The 15,272-nt window shown below is 41.7% G+C and overlaps 1 protein-coding gene across 4 annotated transcripts in view; it reads left to right on the forward strand.

Annotated features, from left to right (window-relative positions):
• The window catches only part of SLIT3 (slit guidance ligand 3), a 1,039,834-nt gene that overhangs the window by 742,449 nt on the left and 282,113 nt on the right, over positions 1-15,272 (forward strand). For all 4 annotated transcript variants that reach the window (XM_078653381.1, XM_078653382.1, XM_078653384.1 and 1 more), the window contains one exon: positions 13,920-13,991. In XM_078653381.1, the coding sequence (XP_078509507.1) occupies positions 13,920-13,991 (72 nt within the window). The remainder of the gene's footprint in view (positions 1-13,919; positions 13,992-15,272) is intronic.

The raw sequence follows: 15,272 nt of genomic DNA on the forward strand, positions 1-15,272 counted from the left end.
CCATAATTTACTCAGCCATGGTGCATGATTTGGCCCTCCTCTTCTGCATAATGTGGCCTTCCTCTGCAGCATCATTCATGTGGCCCTGACTATAATTATAGATGTGCTCTACAACTAACCGCTGCTGTCTGTAATATTTTCAATCCTTCAGTTCAGTTACTCCTTGCAAGATCATAGTTTTATTCTAATGTTAAAAACTGCAAAAAGTCACATTGACTTTGCCAGCTTGCAGTGCAGTATTACACCCCAACATAAATAAACACGACAAACTATGCCTCTCTGTTCATTTTATTAATAATTTCATTGGCAGTCTATCTTTGCCTCATACCCCAAAAAGACTCATGCACATGGACACACTTATACACACACACACAATCAAATTCACACAAACCCACCCTTTTCCACACACAAGAGTTACTCTGTTTCTCTCATAGGGAGCATTTCTGTAAATGAATGTTTGTCAGTGAGAGTCATGGTCTCTCATATGTTTCTATTTCCTTTACAGATATACAGAAATAGAAAAGAAATTGTATGAATTGATAGTTGACTGGATTTGTAATTTCAAAATTACCCGAGGAATACTAGCATGGCAGTTATGTTTCATTTGTCCTACTCTTGGAACCAAATGTTATCTTTCCATGCATTATTTACAACAAGGTTCGTTTTATAACTCGGTAAATAAAAATGTATCAGTCTTTCTTTCTTCTGCTTTAGTTTTAAATTCACATGAACAAAGCATTTAGTTTGGTCACCTTCTACTTTTATTGAATCTGGTGTCCAGAAGTTAAAATATCCATTCTGTCATGTCTTAGCGTATCTAGTCTGACTGTACCCTACACCGCCAAGTGACCTAAAATAAACCACACAAAAAATGTTTTTCGATGGGAAAACCTTATGTTAAATTATTCATGGATGGATTATTTTCTGCCCAGTACGTGGCTTATTTTGTTCTGTCTATCCAATTTCATGACCCACATTAAGGAATAGAGACACAGCCATTTTGTAACACATTTTGGGATTAAAACTGTACATCGAATAATGCTTTACTTTAATAGCTTAACCTTAGACGTCCTTTAAAATTGTTTTACCTATTGTGTACCTTTATTTTATGCAACAGCACATAGGACAATTTAGATTCATTTATCGACTAGAGCGGACAACAGTAAAATAACCCAATTCATATCTTCTGTGTTCAAATAAACGTTGCACATTTACCACAGCTCTGTTTTTCTGCTTGTCGTCGCTATCAGTTCTCCTTCCAGAGAAACGGATTTAGATTTTTCTTGACTAGTCTATTTTCTTTTACTTGTACTAAGGCTTAAGACAAGAATTGTCAGTTGTTTCTGACACCCTTGTTTCTTTTGGTACAGTAGGTGTTTTAGAAGCATAATTCTATCTGGGCCTATTTTTTTAGCCTTTTTCGGTGAATCCACAACTTAATTTCTTTCCCCTATGTGGAAGACATGTTATAGGGATATTACATAGCCAAACACCTAATAAATGTTCTTCAGCGTTTAAGGCCTTTCTGTGATAAATTGCAGTTGTCAAGGTTGAACGCCTACAGACTGTCTAGCTAATACGATTTTTCTGACCAGTTATAGAAAATTCGAGGTAAGCTATGAATGACAATATCAAAGTTGGGAACATTAACTGGAAATACATAGACCATGGTACCTGTATTATCTTTTCTGCTCACTTTATTTTCAATACGTTTGCCACTGATCATTACTATGAACTTTCCATTAAATATGCTTTTGATAGACACCAGTTACTAATTGCTCTATAGTCCTAGGCTAAGGTAAAGATGTTAAACTGTACTAACCCCTGATATGGGTAAACAGTAGGCTGGGACCGTCTGTTGAATTTTTGTGAATGCAACCAACATGATTAAATCACGCAAAAGAAATATAGAATTTTGAGAGGAACAATTAGCTGGGACCTACTTTGTGCTCACAGCATGTTTGACAATGTTGAGCCATGAAATTATACAAATTGGATATTTTTTACATATATTGAAGGGCATTAAATTAACAAACAGATTAAACATCATATTATAACAAATGGAACAGTTTATTCTTTTAGTGTTAATTTAGCCTTAATTAGGGACGGGTGTAACTTGTGTAGTGTAATCTTGTGGAATTACCGCACAATTATGAGGGATTCTGCATAATTACACGAGAAGAGTAATTTGACATTGAATGCTATTTTCTTAGAGTAAAATGCCCCTCGCATAAAAAGTGGACCCGAGGGTGCATTTGCGCAAAAAAAGTGCTAAATGCAACAGAACATAGCAGCACAATTTTTTGTCCCAATTACTCCCAGTATTTATCACTATTTTTTTAGCACAAAATGCACCCTCACGTCCCAAATGAATGCAAGAATGCATTTTGTGGTAAGAAAAAGCTCTGTATGCTAAACAACATAGAAAGCAGCAGGAGCAGTCACTTACGTTTGTTAAATTTGTTGTTTCTGTGCTCCCCCCCCCCAATTGCTCTTAATTACCCGAGCAGGTTCAATCTTGTAATTATTAATGAAAATTCCCTGTCAAACAGTAGCACGGAATTACTGAAATCACACCGATTAGCCTGGCATAATTAAAATTACTCCCTTGCTTAGCCCTTATTAGACTCTGATTGAACGTACTTTTACACTTTTATGTAATTCACAAAACAGGTGTAACAACAGTACGTTCTGGAAGCCATGCTACGCTAAGTTTTCCAGGTGTACAATACCACTTTTGTGTGACTTTTTAGTCTGCCAACTTCTTTTGTGTGGAGCTGTAAATAGCATTCAATTCCAAATGGGGGAGAGGGGTGGGGGGGGGGGGCAAATGTGTAAAGTTACATTTCTTTCCTTTTCTTTCATAGCTGCCAAGGTTTCAGATTGCTCATGTGTGACAAAATCAAGAAATGGAGACAAGGGAAACATATAAATATCAGAAATCACACCCATTTGAGCAAGGACAAACTCTAACAAGATCTTAAAACTGCTTCAAAGCACCAGAAATGGATGGGCACTAACCTAGTGAAAAGCAGTAACTCACAGCCAATCCTCATTAAATACAGTTTTGAGAATAAGCGTGGTTCATGTTCTTTTTTGAAAACGGTCACTAAACAAAACGCTAATCTTTCTCCAGCACTACATTATACACAAGAGTGATTTTGACATTTTTGTTGTTGCATGAAAACTCCTGGACACACAAATAATTCAGCCCCAGAATTGTCACACTTGTAGGAGTGTGATGGTCAGTAGTTGCGTTGCTACAATTATTGGCAGCATAGTAGGGTCAATGCGTAGTGCAAGCTGCTGTGGCCTCCCGACGGGAGCCCTGACATTTTTTTGTTTACTTCAAAAAAAGTCACTTTTACGGAATAGAGGGGCATATTATCAAGGGGGTTTATCTCCGCTTTTTTTACTTTAAAAGCCAAGAAAGCGGAGATAAAATTATCTCCCTATTACCTAGCTGTCGCTAACACCAGTTAGCGACAGCTAGTAGGAGATAGCGACCATCTTGGGCCCCGCTTTGCATGTCAGTGAAATTTATCACTAATGACATGCAAAGTGGGCGTGCCAAGATGTTAGCGACTGGAAACAGTCGCTAACATCGCTATCTCATATTACCAAATTTTGGAGATATTCGCGCTAAGCGCGATTATCTCCAAAAGCTAACACCTGACCCTGAGCAGTTCTTAGCCATGTTATCCAATGGTAGGTGGATAACATGGCTAAGAGCATTAGCTCGGTAATGCATGAATATCACTGACTTTTCAGCGATATTCATGCATTTCGGCCGATTTTTATCGCTTAGGAGATAAACCTTGATAATAGCAAGGTTCCTAAGCGATAAAAATCACCGCAGCTCGGCGATAAAAATATTGCAGCTAAGCCAACATAGCGATAATTATCGCTAGTTGTTGGTAATATGCCCCAGAGTTTTTTTTAATGGGAAGTTCCTCGCTGCCTTCCTGTTCTTTTTGGCACTGCCACTGGACTCAGTACTCCCATTCAGATGGTTCGTGTCAGAGGGGTGACGGGTTCACACGATGCTTGGAGAACAAGAACTGTCATTCTCGCAGAGCCCCATCAAGCCAACTGATCATCACTCACTTACACCGGCCTAGTTTTTTGTAGATAGTAAGACCCACTCAATCGCTGCCGTTATCAAATCTGCTGAATCCGACCTAGAGCACCACAGATACCCAGACGGGTACCACTGCAAGTGCTAGCGCTTTTAAGAACATTTAAATGCACATGATTTTGTAGAGAGATACCTCACACGGAACTACTTACTAACTTTGTGATGTGACTCTTCATAGGGGCCGCACCCCCCGCAAGGAAGCCCGCAGCAACAATCGTCGCCGGCTCGGGCATGATTGTGTGACTGAGCAGCAGCTAAATAGGAGGGGCTGGTGTGCTACCATACGGGTCCATTGCTGATTAAAGAAATGCGGCACAACTTGATGATGGTGAGAGCAGTGCCTGCCATTGCCACTGCCTGCAACCTACCACTTACTAGTTTATTTCAACTACAGCATAGGTTTCAGGGGAAATTATACTAATCAGCGCTCGGATCCGCACTCCACTTACTCTAATTGCTGCAGGTGTGGCAAGCAAGCGTGGCAACTCAAACTGGCGGCAATCAGTATCACTCAGACTCTCCCGCAGGCCGCTGCAGCAGTCTAACGCGGGACATTCTTTGGCCTGTCAGTGAGCGACAGGCAGCTATCGTCAGCACACTCTGCAGCCCGGCCGAGGCCTCTCAGACGCCATGATGCTGAAGTTAGTCAGTGCCGAGAGTAATTTGTGCGCAGTCAGCGCACTGTCTGGTATAATGCGGACACCGGGACGCAGAAGCCACCAGACACAGTGACTACCCGCTGGGGCGCAGTACGCGGTGCGACGCTCGTCTCCAGTCCCTGCTTCCCTGAATCCCCGGCCGACCTCACTTCCTTCCAGGACGTGAGGTCACATCCCCCATCCCCTCGCGGCCCCACAGCCACTGCCAGAATTCCAATGCAACTCTGCAGCTCGGGGTATAAGATGCATTGTCGCAGCAGAGTGGTAAACTGTTACAATACTGAGCCTGTGCTGGTGGCAGCGTCCGGGCAGAGCTGGTGCAGGTCACAGACATGCGCGCTCCAGCAGCCTGGATGGTCCGCTTACTTCAGCGTTGGTACAGCAGAGAGTCACTGTCAGTGGTATTAAAATGCGTGACAATGCATTTCAGTACGGTGATGCGGAACACCACACTGAAATGCGTTAAGTCACGCCTGATGCGAGTTTCCACTGAGAAAATGTATTCCCTACGACAAAGCCCACCACCGCACATCTCCACCAAATGGAAGGTCAATCCTTTAAATTTCCTATCGTTGAAGGGGAATTGCTCCAACCCACCAATAATTTTCAGGTCGAAAAGGGGTCAGATATCAGTTTGCAAGACATTTACAAACTTGTACGGCAAGGCCCATTTACGCCTATAAGCAATCTTTTTTTTAATGCTTTGCAGGCGTAAAAATGAAGGCATTTTTAGCTCTAAAAGGACTTTTAGAACAGAAAATGCTTTTGTTAATCAGGCTAACTGTTCTGATGCAGGTATCGAGTTGTGCTGGCATCCCTCTGTCGGTCCTTTTCACAAATGCCTCCTTTGCAAGCAGCCTGTTTGTAATGAGGCTTGTAGCTGTGATTTGAAAGAACACGAAAATAATGATATTCCTTGTGAGGAAACTCTGACTGAAACATAACACAGTTAATGTAACTCGACAAAACCAGTGTTAAACAATAGGATTTCGACACAATTTCCACCTAGCTGTGTGGTCCTTTCAGTAATACCCATCCATTCTTTCATGCTGCAGATCACTTTATGTCCTGCGCGTGAACAATATACAGGTGAAGCTATCGTGCGATCATTCTGCACTGTTCATGGCTTGGAGGAAAACATCCATCAAAAGAATCCATAAACATGTTTGCACACATTTCATTCCAGTGTTTACGGGACTGACTTACGGTCCTTCCCTCAGGATCCTGTGGGGAAACTGGATCTGCTTAAAAACATTTTTCTCTTCCTCTAAATTTGACTTTCATTTAAGCTTTTCTGTAATATATACATATAGTTTATAACATAATGATTCTCAATGATTGTTGTTTTCTATATAATGTTCCATGTTTATTACTACATATACTTCACTTCTCATTTACTTCATAACATTTCTAAACTTTTAATTAATTCCACACCATTGAGTACGTTTTCTATCTCTTTTTTGGTCTATTTTCTTTCCTTTTCATTTTCTCTCATAAATTCCTTTTTGATCATACAGGGGTTTTTGTATTCAGTTCTTTTGTTACTGTTTCGAATCATGTATAGGTCAACCTGTATTATTCTAGATACGATGTTCTATTTTCACACTATCTTCTATGTTAAAGCATAATTCTATTTTTTTTAGAGGATGTTTAAGGTTTTATATTTTATATAGTTAGAATTTATAAAGTCTTTCTAAAACTGTAAAAAAATTAATTCTGTGACTTTTAATACTTCTCTTCTCTTGAAGGCCAACTTACTATTAAGCTGTTTTTACTCATATCCATTGTAATTATTATGGATTATTCTGAACTGCTTCCATTTTTATGGGTGAGGGTAAATAAATGCATATTTAAAAGTAAGCCATAACCAGGGCCAAAGGAATTATACAGCAATGGAGGACCAATGTTTGTGGTAGGGATGACTAAGTTATGTGGCAAGAAAGGGATAATGATGCAGCATAATTTGGCACATTCTGTGGCAAAACTACATCACTATTTTGTCTTTTTGAGCCACATCAATGCTGTGTTGGCAACATTTGGGCTTCTCAGTACCAGTTTAGTATATGAATACATCAATCAGCAACTGAAAGGCGACCCGTTACCCATTGTACAGGGTCTACGGTACAAAATGTGGAACTTTTGTAAACTTTTCTTTTTGTGTGAGATTAAAAAAAAACATTTTGTGCTGAAATCTGCAATTTATATAGCCGACGGAGTACTGCGTGGCAAGTGTGGTAAATCCATAAATATTGGAATAATGCTGAGGCTATAGACTTGCATTGTTCGAATTTCCATGGCTACATTAAGGCAAAGTGAGGTACAGAGGAAAATACACTTTTATCATTTATCAGTTGTGCCATTGAGCGTAGCCCCTTGAATACAGTAAATTGAAAAAACACAAAAGGTAGGCAGCAGACATTAACCATGTGATCACAGTGAAGAGGAGGGTTTTCACTAAAACACCGCACAACATTTTGAAACATTGTGCAGCATCTCCATTATCTTTCTCTTTGCATCTTTAATAAGCCCGCTGTCCTTGATGAAAGATGCTTGCATGTGCTGTAAAACATAATTGAATGCACTGCCGCATAAAGGCATCTTGTAAGAAGGTCAGTATATGGTTTGCAGCTTCACCTTTTGTCACTATGTTGAGTAAAATGAGAACAACATTTTCCTGATAATATAAATCAGTCCCATTAGCCACTAGGGCTGCTGTTGTATATAGTGTTTGCTTTTTTATGATGCCTGTCATTTGGGAAATAGAAAGTCATGTATTCAAGACTACTGCAGACAAAATTACCACTTTTATCAAGGGTCGGCAATTCCATATGAGGAGGCAAGGCTGTTGCCTTATGACACCTCCATAATAGGCGCCAAATTACAAGAAACAGGGCTGAAAATGACCTTTTCATTGCATAACAGGGAGGCATTCCGAAGACAAAATGTTATTTGGAAAAAGTGCCAAAAATTATTGACCCACACTGGCCAACCATTGACCTGATGCAGCCAAATCTATGACATTAATATCATTGCGACACTACCTCCAAAAAGTGTCATAAACTGGCACTGGAAAGACCGCATCGTCTTGTTAGAAGAGTTTGAATATAATGAGTCACTCACAATCCATAGAAAGTTTACATATTCGATCAAAATTACTTCTTATCACCTTAAATTAGGCCTCCGGTTTGCTCGCTGTTAACTGAAGATGGCAAATATTTCCAGAGCTCACTACTATGTTACAGCATACTGGTCCATCCATATATACACCAATTAGTAATGAGAACATACTGTAGCCCGTATGAAAAAACTGTAACTCATAAGCCCTGATTCCAAGTTGCACAGTACTTGGGGCACGGTGAAATCAAAAGTGATTTTACCATTTCCACCCTGTTAAATCGCCCAATACCTTGCAATTACAAGTGGGACCCCATTAAATTACTGTGGGGGAGCAATTTTCTGGTCATGAAATCACCAACGTGTTTACCGCATACCCTCATATGCACAGGCCTGTTGGTGGGGCGGGTATGAGCAAAGAGTTGGGAGCAGTAATGGAGTGAGAAGATTTTTTTTTAGCATGCGTGGAGCGTTATATGCTTCCCCCATTAGAAAATAGTGCGGAATGAGGCCTGGCTGATGCTGCAGCCAAAGCTTCAGACGAATTTCAGTCAGAAAAATCTAATTTTGTTCTTCCATGCCCAATAAAACCAGGTGAGGAAAACAGCTCCCAATTGTGTGGAAAGAAATGGATGCATAGAATCGTGTTAATTTTTTCCACATAGTTGTATTCAGCCAAAGTGTTTAGTTAGTCGACAATTACAGATTCCATATTCCTAGATGTATGCAGTTAAAATGTGTCTAAAAATATCTAATTGGTTAAAGTTACTTTCATTACCAGCTATTTAAACACTGAGCCCTTCCCCACTTTGTTTTGGAAACAGGATGTGATCACTGGTATCACCTGTGATCCATGAAATATTATTTGCCACTTTCTCGGTAAATGTTAATTAGCTGAGATCACTGGGTCCGCTTTTAAGACTTAAGTTGAAAGGCAGGGAGGGAAAAAAGAGGGGCTTTAAAGGAGTGTTCGGGTTTTAAAGTCTAGAAACCATGTGCAAACTTGAACCTGTGTTTGTTTAGCCCTATTCTACACTTCAAAAGGTGATCTTTGAGGTGGCGGTGTTATGAAAGTGACTCTTAGCAGGGGGACCCTTGATAGTAGGCGGATGTGCCCTCAAAATGGTGAAAACTCAGCTGGCATATTGATGGCCAACCTTAGGCACCTGGAAGGCTTAGAGTATTTCAACATTTGCATTTCTTTAATTAATTGAGCATCACTCGTGGCACCTGAATCACACATTTGATATGTGTGTGTGTGTGTGTGTGCATTTGTGTGTCATCAGAGTTGCAGTAGACACAATTCTTGATAAAGCAGAGCAGTAAGCTGAGATGTTGAAGAGCAAGAGTGAAAAAATGAGGAACTCCTATATCAGTATTGTCTACAGATGATTTGCACATTCAAAGTGTGACAATCTTTCGACATTCTGAGATGAAAGGATCCAGACTGAGCTAGTCCCTTGAATACAGAGCCTTTATCTGGATAAGATTGGGTGATGGACTGTCTCAAAAGCAGAGAAGAGCTGGAGTAGCGGGACAGCTGCTAACCGTTGGGTGATGGACTGCCTCAAAGGCAAAGGAAAGCTGGAGTAGCGGGACAATTGCAAAACATTGGGTGATGGTCTGCCTCAAAAGCAGAGGAAAGCTGGAGAAGAGCGACAGCTACAAACCGTTGGGTGATGGACTGCCTCAAAAGCAGGGGAAAACTGGGGTAGCAGGACAGCTGCAATCCATTGGGTGATGGTCTGCCTCAAAGGCAAACGAAAGCTGGAGTAGCTAGACAATTGCAAAACATTGGGTGATGTACTGCCTCAAAAGCAGAGGAAAGCTAGAGTAGAGCGACAGCTACAAACCGCTGGGTGATGGACTGCCTCAAAAGCAGGGGAAAGCTGGAGTAGCGGGAAAGCTGCAAACCATTGGGTGATGGTCTGCCTCAAAGGCAGAGGAAAGCTGGAGTAGCGTGACAGCTGCAAACCGTTGGGTGATGGACTGCCTCGAAAGTAGAGGAAAACTGGAGTAGCGGGACAGCTGCAAACCATTGGGTGATGTACTGCCTCAAAAGCAGAGGAAAGGTGGAGTAGCGGGACACTTGCAAAACATTGGGTGATGGACTGCCTCAAAAGCAGAGGAAAGCTGGAGTAGAGGGACCGCTGCAAACCATTGGGTGATGGACTGCCTCAAAAGCAGGGGAAAGCTGGAGTAGCGGGACAGCTGCAAACGGTTGGGTGATGACTGCCTCAATCCATCCATCCTTCCATCCATTTATCCATCCACGTGAATCCCACAGATGGCATAATCTAATCTCAGCAATACCAACTCAGCCTTTTATCCGTTCATGTTAATAAAGCGAGCACCATCGAGTTCAGTCATGGTGACATGTACTGTTTGATGCTACAAAGCCATGGCTCTGGGGCAGCCTGCACTGTAGAACAAAGTGATATTATTCCTATATTTAATTAAACAACGTCTTCATTAAGAGGAAAATGTAGTTGACTCATCTGGTCTGGTTTGAGCTCTCAACATCTCAAGACTCTGTCACTGCATTCTTGTAGAGTTCAGTGAGTTTGAGGAGCGCACCAGAGTACAAAGACCCGCGTATGCAAAGGGTGAAGGGGCAATTTGAATTCTGCTCGTTTAGACCCATGCACTCTTTTTGAAGTGCTGGCCATGGATGGAGGCTTCTTTATTAAGCCTGGCTGGGCCCTCCACTTGTCTGTGACCCCGCACCAATCATTGTTTTCTTTGTCTTAATCGAATTTCACCTTGAATTTCCTTCCACCTCACTTAGAACCTTTATGCTTCCGCTTTCTCTGTGAAGGGGGGGTCTCTTCAAAGCCCTCTCGAGATGCGTTTCCTTTGGTGTGAGCCTAATTTGAAAAAGCAGTTTGAAAGCCTTCCTTGTAGCCTAAAGAAACGGTTCTGATCAAGCTGGCGACATTCCTGGAGAGGTTGCCTTTGCCTTGTTTTTAATGATTTTTATTTAGCTTTCAGACGTTCAGGATTTTTTTAAATCATGATTAACCCCATGAGAGCCAGGCTCATCAAAGTAACTCCAGTCTCGTTCCATGCAGTGACACCTGATATCAGCTATTAAAGGGTTTTGTGTTTCTTGCCAGGCCTTTGTTCTTGCAGATGAAATGTGGTCTCGACACCCGTGCTTTCCTTCAAGTACGATTGTGTCACTATCACAGTCAGTGTCAAGTGGGACAGCGTCAAAACATTATTTTGTACTCACTGAAAAGTTTGTGATGAGTGACAGCTTATCAAAGCATAAAAACATGTAACATCGTAGTTCCCTGGCAGGAAAGATATTATCATGTGTGTTGTTTTCGCATCGTAACATCTTCAACGGTACTGGGCATATAGACAACATCGATTTTGAATGGTAGGTGCCTTTCAGACCTGACTATCAGATGGGAAACACCCTTGGTGTCTCCATTCATTGCATTTTAGCTCCCTAATATCGATGACACACAGGGTCTGGGATAGGAATATTCAGGGAGTCGATTTCTTTCTCCGCTGGGTCCTCTTACCATTCACTTTCCTAGAGCAGAGAGTCCAAGCGGCACTCTTACCGATTACACACCTGTGTCTCTTAAAAGCATATCCGTCAACCTGTTGGTATCCCTCTATGGATTCCTCATGAGGACCACGCCACAGTGGGAAGGAGAGCCATCAAGCTCTGAGTAAACTGTTAGTTTTCCGTCTTTGACGCTCTCTCTTTGTTAGTCGAAACAGTAGAATGCGCCTTTTGGACTTTGGCTGCAATATTTCACAGTGTCACAGGGTGATCATGTTTCTTTCTGTGCATTGAAGCAGTCAACCATATCCATCTATCTTTTTTTTTTTCGTGCAGCGTTGCATACTCCTCACTGGTGATGTTCAAGGCAGACCGTCGCCTCTTCTCAATGCAGGATCCCTTGGATATAGCACTCCAAGAGTTCTTAGAGAAATAAAATAACTTTATTATTTACATGAGAAAAGTTTACAAATGCTGAGGGGTGGTGTACAATTCTCATTGATTTGTCACCTCCTTTATACCCAATGTGTTTCAGTAATGCAACGCATGAGGAAGGGTCAGGCTGGTATTTCTGCATCTTTTTCAAGCTGAGCTCGTGGTTCTAAGCTAGAAATGCATCTTTCATCTAAGCTTTTCAGAAATGCTGCAACCATATTTTGGCACCTCAGACTTTACCAATTTTATACAGGCACTTTTGCTAACCAAATTTCATTATAGCAATTTCCTATCCATACTTCATTGTAGCAACATGGTACACAGTGGATTTTCTTACAATCTTCTGAGCAAGCTGTTGTAAATTGTGACCATGGAAAAGTACTCATACTAGGCATATATCACACTAAGATTACATTTGTTTGATATTTTGTCACAGCCAGCCTGAATTATTTCATTTTTCCTGTAAATTCTAATCCATGGCAACATTCCACTTGTTATGATACCTTTGGCAAAATCACAACTTCATGCGCCCATCTATTTTTCTAGTCTAATCTTTCCCACGTTCTGTATTTACTCTGGACGTTTAACTCTCCACAATTTGTTGACCTATAGACTGATCCCTATAGTTGAGTTCTGCACCCAGTAGAAATCCAGGAGAAAATTCTTCTCTAGTTACACAAGTGAAATGTGGGCAGCATCCTTGCCCAAACCTGGCTTGTCCTCTTCCTCATTCCTCCCAGAGCTCTTCAGGAAACAGCACATATGTCACGCGTAAGGAGCCTAGCTGGCTCACGGTTCTCAGCGGACCCAACAGAAATGAGAATCCTTCATCTCACTGCCCTCCCCTCCTAATGTGTATGACCTCTAAATACTCATTTTCTTGTGTTATAATCACTCTAGATGTGATTTAGTGTGACACCACCAAGCTTTCCTGGACTAAGAGAAGGCCTCGAATTGGATAACAATAGCCACAGAGGCCCAGCATGGACAGCGCAGGATTAGAAACGAGTAATCAATGAGGATCAGAAATTACAGTGGAGATTGGGATAATTCAGTGTACAGCCAACATATTGCACAGGGGAGGAGGAGGAGAAACCTTACAGCCGTCTGTCTCCCGGATTAGGAGAGTGGGTTTCTGTGCAGTTGTAGTAAATGCAGCTGTGATGTTTGTGATAGAGATTTCATTCTATCTCGTGTGCGCTATAAATGAAATACTTATGTACAAATATAGGAATCTTTTAAGTGTAGAGACTAAACCTTTAGTGTAATTTCCATAGACATGTTATGTTGCAAGACATTTCACTGGTGGATTTTCTTCTGAATTAAACAGTTCTCACAAAAATCACTACTCATTGCTAAATTAAGCCCCTAGAGGTTTTTACCTTTATAAGATTTTCTAACTCTTCTTAGTGAAAACTACAAAGGGCATACATTTCACTGTCTACATTGATGAATTGAAAAAAGTTTTTTATGAAAATTGAACATAGGCCCACTGTGCGATCAAATTAATGGTGAATGGAGAAAGTGATTTCCATTTTCACTGTTTTGCCACTGTTTAACCTTTGGAGCAAGAATAACTTTAAATAAGGATAGAGAGAACGCAGAGAGCCCCTAGAGTAGAGTCGTGTGAGGAGCCACACAGGTGTCTCGTCAGGGCACAAGAAGCCCGCTTGGAAAGTGGTAGGAGACAGAGTGTATCCGTATGGCAGCGGCAGACTTGGAGTACTGACAAGGCTACAAGGACCAGCGTGTTCCTTCATTTCATTGAATAAAAGAGAATCCTCCAGTGGCTGCTGCCCATGCATCACTCTCTGAGCCGCACACGCCAGCTAATAATGCTTTTTATTTGTCTGCGGGATGGGTTCCATTAACATGGAGGAGATCTCTCCTGACAATTCACAAATAGTTCCTGAGATATTTGCCAGCATGTCCTCCTGTTGTGAGAGCCGAATTTTGTTTCTGAAGCGTCAATTAGTTTGTTCCCATAAATACTGCATGTTGGTCAAAGAGTGTAAATGATTCATTGGCTGATTTCCTTCTGCTTTTTTTCCAGCACACTCAACAACAACAACATCAGCCGCATCCCCCTCACCAGTTTCAACCATCTGCCGAAGATTCGCACCCTGTAAGTACTGAATGAATGGCTCTTGGTAGCACAAACTTGGGATATGTTCCCTTAATGCAGAATCAATGAACTACAGAGTACATGTGACCTATACTATCTGTTCCCCTCCCTGAACTATTGATTATTTGCTTAGTCCTGGATTTCCTGCTTTATTTACTACTTACATTGCCTTCCATTCCTATCGCCAAACATTTTAAATGATTTGCTTTTCTAGCAAGATCTTCTGCACAGCACATTCATTCCTAAAGAGTTCTAAAGAGTGATGCAAGATCAAATTGGAATCCAGCTGCAAAAGGCTCCAAAATGTAGTTATCTGAAAACAAATTCAGGAAAATCCATTAGTGGTTTGTATATTGACGAAGTAGTGGGGCAAGCACTCATGCATGCACTCACACCCATCTATTCACAAGCACACACATACAAACATACTCACCCATCCATTTGCAGACACACAAGTGCACACATGTTCACACCCATCCATTCACAAGCAGACCCACATGCATATACACCCATCCTTTCACAAACACACACTCACCTGCTCATACACACATACTTCACCTGTTCACAGCACATGTGCAAATACACATTCATTCATATCTTCACAAATGCAACCAAACATTAAATAAGGCGTTTACCGGGCTCCGGGTTATGAAAGGGCCAGCGGGTAGCAGGAGGGTGTCGCACAAATGCCCATGGGGATCTAGAGGCTTTGTGAGGGAAAACAGAAAATGAAAGATCCCCCCACCTCCTCTTTTTGGATAACCTTGTCCAGGGTTAGCCAATGAGAGGAGAAACATCCCTAACTCATCACAGAGTGAAGTGGGGTCAGTGAGACTCGCTGATCGCGCCCCAATCTGTGATGATTTAGGGAAGGGTGATGTGAGGCTTCACTGACAGGTAGTCATCCCAGGATACTTCAGGCTCTAAACCTAAAGTGCCCAGGGCTGATTCGATCAGTGATGCCCCCTCATCATGGGGGGGGGGATCCTCACAGGGCTTTGTTGGGCTGATGATGTCAGTACCCCAGGGCTGTGGGATCTTCACCACAACCAAACTTGGAGCAGGCTGTCAGGTGCCTGCACATACCGCATGTAAAGCACCTGGCTACATGACCCTGATATAGTAAGTATCTGTCAGGCTGACCCTTTCTTCAGCCTGACAAACACTCATCATCCTTTGAAAAAGGACATTGAGGGCAAGACCCCCTCGCCCGCAATGATGGGCCACGTCAGACATAATCACATAACTTTGGAATTGAATTTAATACAGCACATTGTGACA

This window comes from Lissotriton helveticus, chromosome 7 (genome assembly GCF_964261635.1).
Source record: "Lissotriton helveticus chromosome 7, aLisHel1.1, whole genome shotgun sequence".
Classification (NCBI taxonomy): Eukaryota; Metazoa; Chordata; class Amphibia; order Caudata; family Salamandridae; genus Lissotriton; species Lissotriton helveticus.